The sequence below is a fragment of the Rhamphochromis longiceps genome, linkage group LG15, assembly GCF_057381845.1.
Source record: "Rhamphochromis longiceps isolate RC_006_pf linkage group LG15, R_longiceps_female_GT1.1, whole genome shotgun sequence".
Taxonomy (NCBI): Eukaryota; Metazoa; Chordata; class Actinopteri; order Cichliformes; family Cichlidae; genus Rhamphochromis; species Rhamphochromis longiceps.
Genome location: NC_140571.1, coordinates 13208838 through 13224338, shown reverse-complemented (window position 1 = coordinate 13224338; position 15501 = coordinate 13208838). Strand labels below are relative to the sequence as shown.

Below are 15501 nucleotides of genomic sequence, written 5' to 3'. Positions count from 1 at the left end.
CCATGAAGTTAAGCTAATCATTAATTTCTGGATAAAATACTAATATGAAAGAGAGAAAATGAGAAAATGTCTCCCTCTGGAGGTAACCAGGATGATTGCATCCAAAGCTTTAAGGCTGGAAGCAGGTATAAAGATGAAACAAATGGGAGGACTTGAGAAGTACTAGATTATAACAGACCTACGGATCAGTAATCTATTAAAAGAAATAAAATTAAAAAAATAAAGCCAATATCTACCTTTTAAACCTCTATGATATTCTCAAGTTTCGTCTATACGACTATCGGTATTATTCTTCCAGCCCACCTGATCCACCCCAGGATTAAACCTTTCCATGACACCATCCGTGCACCAGGTGTGAGAGAACAGAATCGTGGGCCAAGTAAAATTCCATCACATGATGATCTAATCAGTGGAGACAAAGTTCATAATTACATCAATTTTCCGAAGAATTAATTTAACCACTAGATGGAGCAGACTGTTGTTGTCAATAAAAGGAGGCATTGAGGAGAAAACTGGAACTAATTGTTGAGTATTGTAAACACTGACCTAGCAATACTATGGCTTTTATCCACTGTTGTTTTGGATATAATCTGAACCGTTTGCCTTTCAAAAAAAAAAAAAAAAAGGTGTGATGTCATGTTACAGTAAACTGATTTATATCCATTTTTCTCTATAACTGAACTATTAATATATATTGTTTATTTCTTTTCCAATGTGCCCACCACACTGAAGTCAGGAAGATTTTCTACTCATTTTTTAATAAGAGAGCTTCTCTGATTTCTTAGAAATCTTCTGGGTTCTGCTGTAGATTCCCTCGACCTTTAATGTTATAACAGCAAATGTCCCGCACGGCCTGCGACAATATGGTAGTAAAACTGACTGAACTGACAGTTATTTTAATGAGTGTCTCCATTGGTATTGTCATGAAAACATCTCTATGTCCATCTGTACCAGTGTGGGCCCAGCCAACAGTTTTCCAACAGTTCCCTCTGCTGGCTAAAGCTCATATCACTACTGGAAAACAATGTCAATCATTTGCATGTGACTTAATTTATGAATGACTTTGATGTCTTTTACATCAAAGTTATTCATCCAGAACCTTTCTAACACGGGGTTGGACCCCCTCCCCCGAGGAAAACACAAGAGAACTAAAGGGTTTAAGCCATGGGCGCGGTTTTTAACCACACTTTGATAATAGGAAGCAGTGGCACAAAAATTCAGATTAAAAAAAGAAAATTGAATAATAACAAGAAGCAGCTTTGATGTCTGCAGCGCTGCTGGCTTTGGATCATTTGCACAGATTAAATTGGGTTTTTTTTCAGTATTAGTTACTTTATTACTCATCTCTCTATCTCTCTCATACATGAGTCAGTGCAAACCGCAATACATAATTTAAACAAAAGATACTTACAGACTGTCACTCATTCACACCAGAGAGAGAGAGACTGTGGTAGAAATGTGTTCTCTCTTGTTATACACACGCCTGAGGCTGTTTATGCCAGGAACTCCCGTAATCGGTGAAGAGGCAAGTTTTTGTTTGTTTATGATACAATACTGGGCCATCTCACCAGATTTATTGTATCCACAGAGACTCACTGTCTAGTAGTTATATCAGTAGGTGTTAAAGTATAGTGTGTGTCCCAGTTCTGTCATTATTGTGTCTTTACTTTGTTGATCATTTTTGTCATTTGTCAAGTTTGTTGCATTATGCTCTAAACTGAATTCTTTCATATCTAACTTTATTTAAAACACAATTGATTTGTGTTTTATTACAGAATAAAGGATGGCATGTTGGCTGGTGTGTCTTCTTTTGGAATCTTTATTTTTCTTTGTACAAAGATGATAAATTCAGGGATTGTTCATTTCTGTCTGCTGTTGCCTGTGTTTTCCATCATTTTTTTTGAAGGTGCTCATAGATACTCCCTAAAACTGGGTGTTGTAGTCATCTTTTATACCCTGTGTAAACCAGTTTAGACTATGATGCTGTTTTCTCAGTTTATAACACAGCATATGTGTATTTGTTTGGAATCCATTCTTAGCAGAATATTTGACAGAATATTGAGTGCTGAGCACTGCTCCTGGGATGTTAAGGACCTGAAGCATCACAATGCTGTGACAGGAACTCCTGCTGCTGCCTTTGCAACCAGAAAACAGTGGCATTCCTGAAGAAACTCACAGCTCTGAAGTTTTGGTTTCATGCTGTGAGGAACACTATATGAGCGAGCAGATGTAGAGCTTCTCTGCAGTTGTTTGCAGACACATCTGAACACTGCATCAAAACAAAGGTTTTCACACAGTTGCGCTCTTGGTATCTTTACAGTGATACCCATTACTACTGAATGATAACTAGTTTTCAAATCTAAAAAGAGGAGCCCAAAGAAACCTACCGCCTTATCTTTTCTCATACCAAATACATATATACTCATATTCCACTTTATTAGGTACACCTTGTTAGTACTGGCTTGGACCCTCTTTTTTGCCGTAATTCTTCCTGACATAGATCCAACAAGCTGCTAAAAACATTCCTCTAAGATTTAGGTCCATATTGGCATGCTAGCATCACACAGTTACAGATTTGTCGGCTCCATGCCCCAATCTACCACCTCTCAAAAACGTGCTATTGGATTGAGATCTTGTCACTGTGGAGGTCACTTAAGTATAGTGAAATAACTGTCATGCTCAAGAAACAAGTTTAAGGTGAGTTGAGCTTTGTAATGTGGTCTATTGTCGTACTGGAAGCAGCCATCAGATGGTGGGTACACTGTGGCCATAAAGAGATGGACATGGTCAGCAGCAATACTCAGGTAGGCTGTGGAGATTAAGCAATGCTCTTGCGGTACTCAATGGCCCAAAAAGCTAAATATCACAGAGACATTACACCATCACCTGAACCTCTGATAGAGGGCAGGACAGAGCCATGCTTTTATCGCGTTTACGTCAAAGGAGCAGCACCTAATAAAGTGGCAGGTGAGTGTGCATACTGGAGTAGATTTGAAGCTGGTGGTAGGTAAGTCAACATGTTTCTGTTGTTTGCGGCTATCCTGACGCCTCTTCAGCAGGAACTGTTGGCCAAAGGTCAGAAAAGGACAATGTTCACCTCACCTGTTCGTCATGTTGACCCACAGCTATACTAAAGGGATCGGGGAGTTGCAGTATAATGTGGGCGTGGCAGCAAACCGTTTGTAGCGTGCAAAGTTTATTGTAACAAGATCATCTTTTTATTTCAAAGTAAAATGCATGAAGTACAGTAGGTCTAGATTCATGGCTAAGCGTTTTTATTAAAAATGTCTCTCAAACAGCGGTAGGATTTTCATCCGAATCCCAAGCCTGGTCTGTGTTTTTTTGTTTTGTTTTGTCCCCCCGCAATTAGAGCATCATCTCTCTGTAGTTGAAGCCCACCCCCGCCCTTCCTGCGCAACGAGCAGAGTAAAACCAAGAGCCAGCTCAGAGATGTGCGATAGACCCAGCAGCCACGGAGTAGGAGGAAATGTTAACTGGAGCCTGTGATTAATTCATTTTTGGGTTTTGGATTTTTTGTTTGTTTTCTTTCTTTCGTTTAAAGAAACGCACGTAAAGTATTCATGTTGCCCGGATAGAAAGCGATTTTTGGGTCCACCAGCCCGCAAAGAAAGGCTCACCAAGACATCATTAAACGCAGATTGCACCAAATCGATTCAAGTTTTATCTGTGTGGAGTAAAATTACTCCCGCCCCCACCAGACTGGACTAATGATGGCTTTAATGGTTCACCTGAAGACGGTCGCTCACCTGCGAGGGAAAGGTGACAAGATCGCCAAAGTTACATTCAGGGGTAAGGATATATGTATATTTTTTAAATTATTCTTTGAAGCCGTGTGTGTTTGGAAACCTGATCGCGCTGTGTGCTGTGCCCTGATTTGCGTTTCGTTACACAATGTGATGAGAGCCAGTCAGCCGCTGCATAAAAAAGTTGGAAGAGCGAGAAAAAGAGTTTAGTTGCAGGCAAAACAGAATAACTGGTCTATATCACAAAGAGAGATCGAGTATCCAAGTCTTACGTTTTATTTCATTATGTTCGTTAATATGGTAAAAAAAAAAACTGATAAATTAAATTCTGTCTTTTTTCCTTTATATGTTATATACATCATGTAAAGTACTACAAAAATTAATACCATTTCTGCCAAGAATGGTGAATGTAAATTCAAAGCTTTTATCTCTTCTATTTTTAAGTGTATCATAAAAGAGGAAAAAACACCAATCTTGGCATCCCTGAAACATCGATTTCCCATCACTGATTTTCAGTTATTTTATTTACTTTCTTTCAACTTACTAGAACAATGTGTTTAAGAGGCCAGTTTAGACTAAGCTGATGGCATCGATTGCTAAAGATGTGGCTAAAGATGGAGCTTTGGGAATGTTCTGTGTAAGATCTTTGGAGTACTAACCAATTCACTCAAATCTAAGAGTCAGAATTGTAGCCACGACCTTGCACTCTCTCTCAGAGGAGATGAGAAGACGAAGTGAGTTGTGGAAAAAAGGGTTTAGTTGATTTATTCATGTGTTTCACGTTCTTATCGTTTGCTTTCCGTGTGCTGTGTGTGTGAGCAAAATAATGTGAAAGAAACTGAGACAGGAAGGAGGAGCGGTGTGTTTTTCAGCACCCTGGACAGTGATCAGTCCACTGACAGGTGCTCAGTCCCTGTTGAAATCAATGCAGCATCACAATTGGAGAAGATGTTACAAGTGCACTGCTGCCTCCTTTCCTCTTGGTGTGTGTGTGTGTGTGTGTGTGTGTGTGTGTGTGTGTGTGTGTGTGTGTGTGTGTGTGTGTGTGTGTGTGTGTGTGTGTGTGTGTTTGTGTGTGTGTGTGTATGTTGGGGGAAAAAAAGGATAACTTCTAGTGCAGTGGTCTGTGCTGCAGTGATTGCACCAGGGTCTGGATATTCTATGAACCGTGCCTTCACAGTCAGTGACTGGATCGTCCGCTCTTTCCTCAAAAGTCCATCTGTCAGCAGAGTAGCTCCACTTCATTCATGTATAATGTTTTAAAAATTTTAAGAAAATTTTGTGTGTTTCTGTATCTATACCCAATACAGTCCATGACCTGAATAGGAATTTCCTTTGTGATCCTCTACCATGAGTTTGTTGAAGTAAACAGATATGAAGGAACAGCAGAGTCACAGGAAAGGTGGCTGCACGTATGGTTGAACATCAAGCCCAACATTTAGTGAATCAGTTTCATCCAAAAGCTGAATAATTGCATATTCAAAATTATCCAGTAAAAGAGTTCAAGCATATTTATTAATAGCCACTCAGCTGCTGGAGGGGAAATTTCATTTCCATTTTTAAATCTTGTCATTTTATCTCAGACTCACAATTTCTTCTCCATTCTTCCAGCGCATTTAAGTTTAATTATTCATTTATTTGAGCTAAATAATAATCTTTTAAATACTTCCCAAATTTGTGTGTTAATCACAGTGTCTTAATCAGCCTTGTATCCCCACATATCCTCCGGCGCCGTGGGTTTTTGGTTTAGGCTGTCAGTGGAGTTTCCTGAGCACTTAGAGTTTAAAACGTTTCCTGTCTGGAGAGGAAGCGGTCTGCCAGGAAATAAGTGCTTTGGTGCTTTGTGTAGCTGTGTATCAGACCTGCACTAAGTTCAGGAGGAGTTTGGGGCCATTTTTAATTACAGAACAGCTTCAGTTTATCTCTCTTTTTAGGGTGTCTGGTGTAAGAAACTCATTCAGTCATTATTCTGGCATTTCTTTGTACCCCAGCTTTCTGCCTTGTTATCTAGCATCTATAAGTGTATAAGTATGAATATGTAAAATATCAGATGCATTTTTGTCAACCCTTTGCTGCTTACAGAAATCAGCAATTACTGACCAAAGGTCTTTTAATGTCTCTATTTTTGAGGTATTTTGTTATCATCAGATGCTTAATTTTTGTAAGTCAGAAGAGTCCTATAACCACCCCGAAGCTGAATCAACATGATATCTCTGGAAGGGGGGAAAGGTGTAATAAAAAAGCTTCAAGCCAGTGCAATAAAGACAGCTAATAAAAATGGATTAAATGCGATGTGATGTTCTATCTCTGATCTAACTTTATCTGGTTGTTATTATTTGCTGTCAGAAACAATAAATCAAGTCAAGTCCCTTCAAAGGAGGGTCTTCAAAATGTAATTGATTTCCCGACAAGTCGTTGATGAATTCTGGTTGTGTGATCGGCAGCTCTTGGCTTTATCAGAGAGCTGCACTTCGGCTGTTGTTGCTCCTCTTCTGAGTAGCCTGCAGCGATACAGAGCCATACTCTATGCAAGAATTAATGAAACCTTATCTCTGTGCTTTACAATATTAATTTTCAGTTCATTCACCCAGGCTGTCTTCCTCTACGTTGGCACTTATCAAACTTCTCTTTAACCTCTAGGCACTTAACACAGCTGCTTAGACAGTTTGTTTGTTCTTTTTATTACTCAGAGTCTTCCTGATTCACAGGACAGGAACAGAGCTTGGGGCAATTTCTTGTATCCTGCGGATATTTTTAAAATTCCTTTTCTCTGTGTAGCACTTTATTCTGCAAACAGACACTTGGTATGTTTACTTTTTAAATTAGGGCACCTATTCAGCTTGTAATACCACTTACTGCCCCCTAATGCACCAGGAAATAAGGTAAAATTAACTGCAGAGATTAAAATACATAAAAATAAACAAATGTTTCCATGTTTCTACTCAACACTCTAGTTTTCTGCTTTAACCACATTCTTGCAAAAACTTAAGAAAGCCTTAAATGCACCTCTGCACCCTCTTCATTCATGTGGGTTTCAGACTTACACAGTGTTCTCCATCTTTCTCTCTTTTAATTTTCATCTATCTGCTTGAGATAACAAAAAATGACTCTCTGTTCCTTTTCTTTCTTTCACCTCAGGTCTTTCATAGCAGCTCTTTAACTCTTTATCTTTGACTGTTTCATCAAGGCCAAAAGCCACACCGATTAGCAGAATGTTGTTTTAGTTTGGTGTGGAGCACCTTACATAAGTGTCACATGGTCTGCTTTTCTAAGCCCACATCTAGTTGGATGAAAACACTGGTATGACAGCAGTGCCGCTCTTTTCAATAATGTAGGAGGAATATTGTCTCTCTCCCTCTCTGACACTGAAGTGGTGTTTATTTTCTGAAATAAAATTCAAAGGTTTGGGGGATTTATAAGGTTCAAGAGAGTGTAGGAGTGAAGGCAAAGAGAGACAGGAACACTTTGAAGTGGGATTATAAACTAGAGTCATATTTGTGCATTGGTAAAATTATAACGATAAGCTTACGTCAAGCATGACATCTTTAAAACCTGAAGGTTTTGTGCTTTTGAATGTGTGAAAAGATACTTTCTGCACTTATAATATCTAAAATATCTGAGCCTGGCACAATGTATTTACTCCATTTACCCTCATTATTACAGCCAAACTGACAGGGACTGTAATTAACATTGTAGGTGTCTGTATGCGTTTGTGTGTCTCCCTGTGTATGGCAGCTGATGTGCCCACAAGCACACAAATAGACATCAACAGAGCTTCATAAAGGCTCAGATGCACAAAGCAAACTATCAGAACAAAGCAGAATGCACACTGTGGTGCAGGACCATTCATAAGCATCACAAAGCAACCAGGTGAGCACAACAACCAGGACGCATGAGTGAGTCAGGTTACTGTTCAATGAAAGGTTCCTTTCCCAATATAAACTCTGAGTAGACAACAGCTTTCATTGGCTGACACACATACTTTTAGCTCTAATAATGGAAAAATATGATTTTAATTTATATTTTTTACATTCTTCTGCAGTCTCTCTGTGTCGCACAGTGAGTCACACCGTAGTCATTTAATTGTCTGCATTTCTTTTCTGCCTCTGGCGACTCCACACAGCTGTTTCATATTTACATTTGTCAGGTACTTAAAGTATCATTTGTCTTTTCGCAGCTCTTTATGAGATGAGTAGGCTGATTTTATGTCACCCCATTTTCACTTTAATAAACGTCTCAAAAAAAAAAAACCACATCACAGTGCACAGAGCTTCAATAATCACTTACCTGCTTGCTACTTTGGATAAAGTCTTAAAACTAAATTGTTTCATAATTAATGCAGCTCTAAGTAAACACCAACTGACTGCTCTTTCTCGTGCTTTGTACGTGCCCCATGCAGTGAGCCCACCCACTCAAAGTGGGATGACAGCAGGCACAATGGTGTTACTGAACCAGGTTTTAATGACTAAATTCCTCCTTATTTTTCAGGTCTGTCCTTCTACAGTCGTGTAGCAGAGAACTGTGAGGAGGTGGCACACTTTAATGAGGTCAGTATCTTTATTTGATTTGTCATACAATAACCTGTGTCAATGGTGACCAATCAGCAATTATTAAGAATCCAGAATTGGCTGATTTCACTGGCTGCAGGTTCTGTTATTGAATTGAGGTGGAAAAGGTGAAAAAAGACACATTGCTGGTAATCACTGAAATGATCACTGTAAGATTTTACATTTACAGGAATAAGGCTCTGTGTTGTTTATTAGTCATTTGATGTTAATATCTTTAAAAACAGTTTTATCCAAAACATTGACAGCTGTTTAACAAAATCTTTATTTAATTCAAATAAATTCTGGCACACTTTAAGGATGCTAGCCTTTACTTGAATTAAGTGATTCAGCTGAGTTATTCTCACTGTATTCAGTACAAGTGTACAAGCCTGCTGTGTTCGTGAGTAAGAACGTTATCCCCCAAAAGATGCCAAATGAATGTCGGGTGACATAGATAGAAATTTTGCCCTTTTTTGTACTTTGAAAATCCTGGTGTAGAGAAAAGATGGACCAAGTGCTTGACTCTATACCAGCATACAGAGTGCAAATAAAAGGTGAATACAAAGTGAAGCAATGTACATGCACAGAGTGTAAGAAACTGCTCTAAAAATAGAGGATCTATTGTTCAGTAATACCACTTCCTTTAAGAATGCAGTTGAATACTGTAAATGGAGATGCCTCAGAGGAAAACTGTTAGCAATACAAATGTACATCAAAAAGTACAGTTATAAGAAAGAAATGAAGGCCAAGGGATCAAGAGCGAAGTGCAGTAGGAAATCCACACAGAGAAAAATCCAAAGAGACAGAACAGAGGTAGGGGATATTTTGTGTGTTTCTGTATCTATACCCAATACAGTCCATGACCTGAATAGGAATTTCCTTTGTGATCCTCTACCATGAGTGTGTTGAAGTAAACAGATATGAAGGAATAGCAGAGTCACAGGAAAGGTGGCTGCACATATGGTTGAACATCAAGCCCAACATTTAGTGAATCAGTTTCATCCAAAAGCTGAATAATTGCATATTCAAAAGTATCCAGTTAAAGAGTTCAAGCATATTTATTAATAGCCACTCAGCTGCTGGAGGGGAAATTTCATTCACTCTGTAAATACTGAATACTGTGCAAAAGTCTTGAGCCACCCTTCGCTTGTTTATATTTTGCTAGGACAATGGCAAAAGGGTGCAGCGATTTATTGAGCAAACACACAAAATACACTACTATGGTCTGTCCTTCAAGCTCGGGTCCTCTACTAGAGGGCTCTGCAGGTACTTGGTGGTTGCAGCTTTTCTAGCGACCTCTTCATGGTTCCCATTTGCCTGTAGGAACCCCAGGTACTTGTAGCTGTCCTCTATGTCTGCAATGTTGCCTTCTGGTAGTTCAATCCCCTCAGTTCTGACTAAATTCCCTCTTTTTGTTATCATCCGACAACATTTCTCCAGTCCGAATGACATTCCAATACCATTACTGAATATCCTGGTGGTGTGGATCAGTGAATCGATGTCTCGTTCACTCTTGACATACAGCTTGATGTCATTCATGCACAGGCGGTGGCTGACAACTGCTCCCTCCATTCTGTAGTCGGTATCCGTAAGGCTTATATAGAAATGGGCCACCAAGACCCCACTGTTGTAATTTCTTAATGCTCATGCAGACACTTAGATAACTCCCAGCATGCCAATGCTAAGCTCTAGGCTGAAGGATCTTGCTTTAACACCTCATTACTGTTCTGATTCAAAAATTAGCAACCATTCGTGAGTGGCTCTTCCCTGCACATGGCTGACATCTCACCAAGTGGCTTTTAATCATCCTCTTCTGTTCGCTTATGGTCTATCAAGGTTAGAGAGGCGAGGCAGTGTTGAACAGTGTTGCAATTAAACTGGGCATTTCATGCTCCACTGCTTTAGTTAGGAAAAAGGTGGTTCCTTAAAAAGCCCTTCTTTCCGACTTAGAGGTTTCTTTCATTTGTAAAAGAAGGTTTCACTGTTTTACTTTAAATCTAGTAAATTGCATTATTCTGAGCAGCTGCATTGCTCTGAGCGTCTCTTTGAAAACCCAAAGGATTTACCTGCATCCCTCGGGTGGTGGTTGGTAAGTCTCTGATTTTGGTTGCTTTGAAATTCTGGGAAATATTCCCAATACTATTTCTGCAAGCTTCCATCACACTGTGAAACCAGCATTATGATGAATTCAAATGTAGACTCGTGTAAAGGAGCAGAGAGGGGAAATAAGAAAGAAATGAAGGCCAAGGGATCAAGAGCGAAGTGCAGTAGGAAATCCACACAGAGCAGAAGCCAAAGAGACAGAACAGAGGTAGGGGATAAGGAATGAAAAATGAAAAACAAACAGGAAAGCACTCTCAAATATATACAGTACCTTCCCAGAGGAGGTTTTACATCAGGCTTTCTGTTTTTTTCTCATTTTAAGCTGCTGGTTTTAACAGAGAAAAATGTTCTTCGTTTGATGGCTCACAAGCAGAGTGCTGCTTCCTTCCCTGATAACAGGGGCTTTTGTTTTCAGTCTAATCAGGAAAATGCTGAAATGACTGTACAAACTTAGCCTAGTCACACAGGCACACCCACAAACACACACACACACAATCACAGACACGCGCTTTATGTGTACAGTCCCTGCAGAGGCAGCATTGTTTTTTGTATCATGATGTAAGATTAAAAAGAAGAAAACCAGACAAATGAATCCCAAAATATCTTTGACTCTGCATATAACTGGTATCAACTAAGTGGTGAGGCTGAAATGTGATTTCTTATGACAACCTCTCCCAATTCTCACATCTCAGTCTCGGAGTACTGGGGAGGTAGTTAGTGTCACTCAGCATCAATAACACGATCAAGCTTTCTATGGGATGAATTGCGCTTACAGTAGTTTCCGAGCCTGTGTGAATGTGTGCCTGTGTGAAAATGTTGCAGTGTTGTGTGCTGCTGGTGGCCAGGCGTACATTTTTCCCCCAGCCCCTGGGTCCTCATCACATCCCCATCGTTGTCTTCTTCAACCTTAGCAGTAAAACATTTGCATGGCTCAGTAGGCTCTGTCCAGCCCCTGGAGTTAAGGGCCATTAGCATAGAGCTGTGTGGCTTGATGCCGGTCCATGCATAATGATAGATGCCTTTGAACTAGTATTCGGATAGACTGGATGGGGAATTCATTATTCATTATATGGTGGGGCTTTTAGCTGCAGAACACCAGGGCTTCCCCCTGACTAGTTAGACACAAGCAGAGCAAAGAACAGAGAGTCCTGCATGCACTGCACATCGCCACAGAGTTCAGTTTTGGCCCTGCAGATATAACAATTTTAAGTTTTCAAACAAGATGTCAAGAGATTTGAACCATGCACTATAGATAGCATACAAATAACAGAAGGGCATTAGAAGATTCATTTTGCAACAGCTTCCAGTAATTTCCTATGATTCTAAGTGTTTTTTCAGAATTTGTACTTACTGTCTGTGTTTTTTCTGTATTTTCCTTACTGATAAAATCCCAGAATGACCCCGAATTATTCACACTTTCTACAAACTACACTTAAAGAATGGCAGCAACCGCTGACGCCGTTCTTGCGGATGACTGTGTTGAAGCCTCGAGTTTGGCAGTTTGTGTCATGGTCCTGGGTCGTTGACCCAGCGTTTTGTGTTTATTCTGATTTGTATTAGTTTAGGGGTTAACCTGAAGTTTGGTGTATTGTCAGCCCTACCTGTGTCTGTCCTTGGTGCTCTGTTCATGTCCCCGTGTTGTGTTGTACATCAGTCTGTTCCTGTTTTATTTTGAAGGCTCGTGTTCTGGATTTCCTGTTCTGTTCTGAAGGTCTGTGTCTGTTGTTATTGTGTTCAGCTTGTCTCCTCCGGTCCCCATGTGTATTAGGTTCAGCTGTTCTTCCCTCCTGCGTGTGATTACCTGATTACCTTGTGTGTGTATATTTAGTGGGTGTCGGTCTGTGTTCGTTGTCGGCTCGTCTGCGTTCCTCCGTGTATCTCTGCATTCATCTGTGTTTCTTGGTATCCTGGTCATTGGTCTGCGTCTCTCTGCTCCGCTCTCCGTTTTGTAAGATTTCAGGTTTGATCTTTAGTTTCTCCCAGTTTAGGTTTGTCATTACTCATGCTTCGTTGCCTGTTTTTTGCCACTGCCACCTTTGAAAATAAACGTCACTCGTATCATCAGTTTGCTGCATTTTGGGTCCTCCTTTTCCTCCACACCACACGGCTCCCTCCGCCAGCCGTGACAGTTTGGCTGTCGACATGTTTTATAGACATCACAAGCTAGAGGAGGTCTGAGTGAGAATGTGAGGACACTGCAAGCTCAGACAGCGGCAACTTGTCAACCACATGGGAACCAGGCTATAAAGTGTTCTGTTCACACCATAGTTTTCAAAGGGAACATCATGGTTTATTGAAGAAGACGTGAAACTTGTGACTGAGGATATAAACCAATCGGGCCATCCACTTTTATAGGCATTCTGACTTTTCCTTGCAGTCAGAGGAGTTCATGCTGGTTATTAGCAGAAGTGCAGGTGAACAAACTCCAACATCTTCCTTAAATTCTGATATATTTATCTACTAGCCTCCTCAGTTTGTGAGCATTTGCTTTTATAAATAAAATCACACTATTCTCATCTTTCCTGTCAGTTAATATTGTCACGGTCCGGGGCAGCGGCCGTGTGGAGAGCGGAAGGAGGACTCAAAACGCAGCACTTATTCAGGTGTGAGGGTGATTTATTGATAATATCCAATATAAAGTGGGGATGGTAAAACAGAACTAAGGATGAACTAACTGGGAGAAACTACACAAAGAAATAGCAAACCTGAGCATGAAGGGAGAACAGCAGGGAGAGCACGCAGGGGATTACACCAGGTATGAACACAGACGACGCGACGAGGAGCAGAGGAAATCACACACTATAAGTACACAAAGAGACACTGGGAAATCACACACAGGTGGGGGAAACAGCTGGACCTGATTAACCTGACGAGACAGGGGAACACTAACACCAGGGACCAACAGAGGGAGCACAAACCCAGAACCCAGTGTCTAAAATCCCAAACACAAACCATCCCAAAACAGCCATGAATAATAATGAAAGTAATAACAATAAAGAACATAAACATAAAGTCACTGAGTCATGGTCGCAGGACCATGACAAATATGATTCATAGTTTGCTGAAATGGCAGCTGTATTCAGTCTCAGCTAAAATTCTGGTCAGCCTGACCAGTCCTATGAATTTGCTGGCATATTGTGGTTCATCAAAGTGAGCAGGAGGAGACCTCAGTGAGTTTACGTCCAAGCTACTTCCTACTGCTCATAGATAATCATGTTTGGGAAGCCAGTATTCAAGTAAGGCCTATTTGTTATATGAGAGTGGAACGTATCACTGTCAGGGTGAGGTTTTTAAACTAATATACGCTATACTACGTTCATATACTGTAAGTCACCTGAGCATAAAAGACTCTTAAAACATAAGTTGAAGGATTCACTGTGATCCACCTCTGGAGATCACATTTCAGTGCTGCTTCACTTGAACACTTGACCACCAGTATTGAGTAGAAGCAGTTTCCAGAGGAGCAGACACAAGCTGGAATACTGCTGATGCTAAAAATAGATAATAAACTTCACCGGGTTTTAAGATTCAGCGTTGCTCCAGGGAGGAGCTTTCCCAACTCTCGGTATACTGAATAAATGATGACCTTAGCAGAATATTTTCTTTGCTGGTATAGAGCTGGAGGGAAGGTAAAGTGGAAATTTGAGCAATGAAAATAAAGGAAATAAAATGCATAGGTGCAAATTATTGTGTAGAAGATAATCCCAAGATTTTGTTTTGAGTGTGATTTATGCATTACATTATTTATTCATACTGGTTTTCTATGAATGAATTATAAAACTACCGGTTTAAAGAAGTGTAGGTCAACACAGAAACATAATTTTCTTTAATAACAACTGTATAGTAACAGCTGTGTAAAAAAGAGAGTTTTTATAGGACAGTTTGGATACTTTTACTGTTTTCACAGAATTTAGGAGGGTTAGTAGCTTTCAGATGCTGCTGATCAAATGCACTTGATTAACAGATAATCAACAAATGTGAGTTCATCAGCTGTGTGTCAACACAATGCCACTATGTTCCCAGGAGTGGTTGTTTCAGCAAATTAACAACAAGTTCAGACCCAGCAATGGTCAGAGAATTGGCAAGAAACCCAAGCGCGACTCTAGTCTCAGTTAGCATGTTGAATAATGAAGTTAATGAACAAATATGGGTTGTTTGCAAGGTTTGCCTTGAGAAATTCAATTAAATTCAGTTCAATTTTATTCATATAGCAGCAAATACCAAGAAAAGTTGCCTCAAGCTAGGGCTGCTCGATTATGGCAAAAATGATAATCACGATTATTTTCACTGAAATTGAGATCTCGATTATTTGACGATATTTATTTAACCCTTTAAGACCTACCATAGAACCAAGTCCGCCAGAGCTTATATATATATTTTTTTTTACATGCTGTAGTGCCATTTGTGGGAGCATTTCAAGTTGCTATACATCAATACAACTGTTATAGCCCATATTTTAATAATATGTATGCATTAAGTCCATAGTAACTACATTAATTGCAAAAAAGTGCAATAAACTACAAAAAAATTTAAAATCGTTTTTGGTTTTTTGTTACATATATTTCTACTTGGGGAAATTTAAGAGGCTTATCCCTCAAAACTTTAAATACAAAAAAGTTGCAAAAAATAGTTTCCCACCACAGGAAATTTATTTTGAGTGTCTTCATAGTTTTATTTTGGAGATTTTTGCAAAGCTATATGTGGAAGGAAACCGTGACCGAGGACAAGCTGATGGCATAAGATGTAAGTACAACTCCTCCGGTTTCATATGCAAAACAAATTATTGCGCTAGCTTACGCGGTTCCGGTTCTACAGGGATTTAAAGGGTTAACAATAACAATGTATTGAATAATGACTTTAAAAAATAATATAAAATAGTGTGCAAATGTTTGCAATATAAAAAAATAAATGAAAAATGTAAACATCTATGTTTAGTGAACTTTGCAGTGTTGCTCTGTGGTGCAGCTATGACACCGTAGCAAAGTTTACACACTATGTCTACTTGATCCACGTCTGACTCCGCGAATCCATAATGTTTCCACACCACTGAAGTTTTTTTTACCTCTCTTTTCAACCAACGGCAGTCA

General features: G+C 39.7%; 1 protein-coding gene across 4 annotated transcripts in view; it reads left to right on the top strand.

Moving 5' to 3' along the window:
- Nucleotides 1–3484: 3484 nt before the first annotated feature.
- Nucleotides 3485–15501, top strand: part of otofa (otoferlin a) — an 86023-nt gene continuing 74006 nt past the window's right edge. For all 4 annotated transcript variants that reach the window (XM_085382047.1, XM_085382046.1, XM_085382045.1 and 1 more), the window contains exons 1-2: nt 3485–3810; nt 8253–8311. In XM_085382047.1, coding sequence (XP_085238173.1) covers nt 3729–3810; nt 8253–8311 — 141 coding nt within the window. In that variant the 5' untranslated portion in view covers nt 3485–3728. The remainder of the gene's footprint in view (nt 3811–8252; nt 8312–15501) is intronic.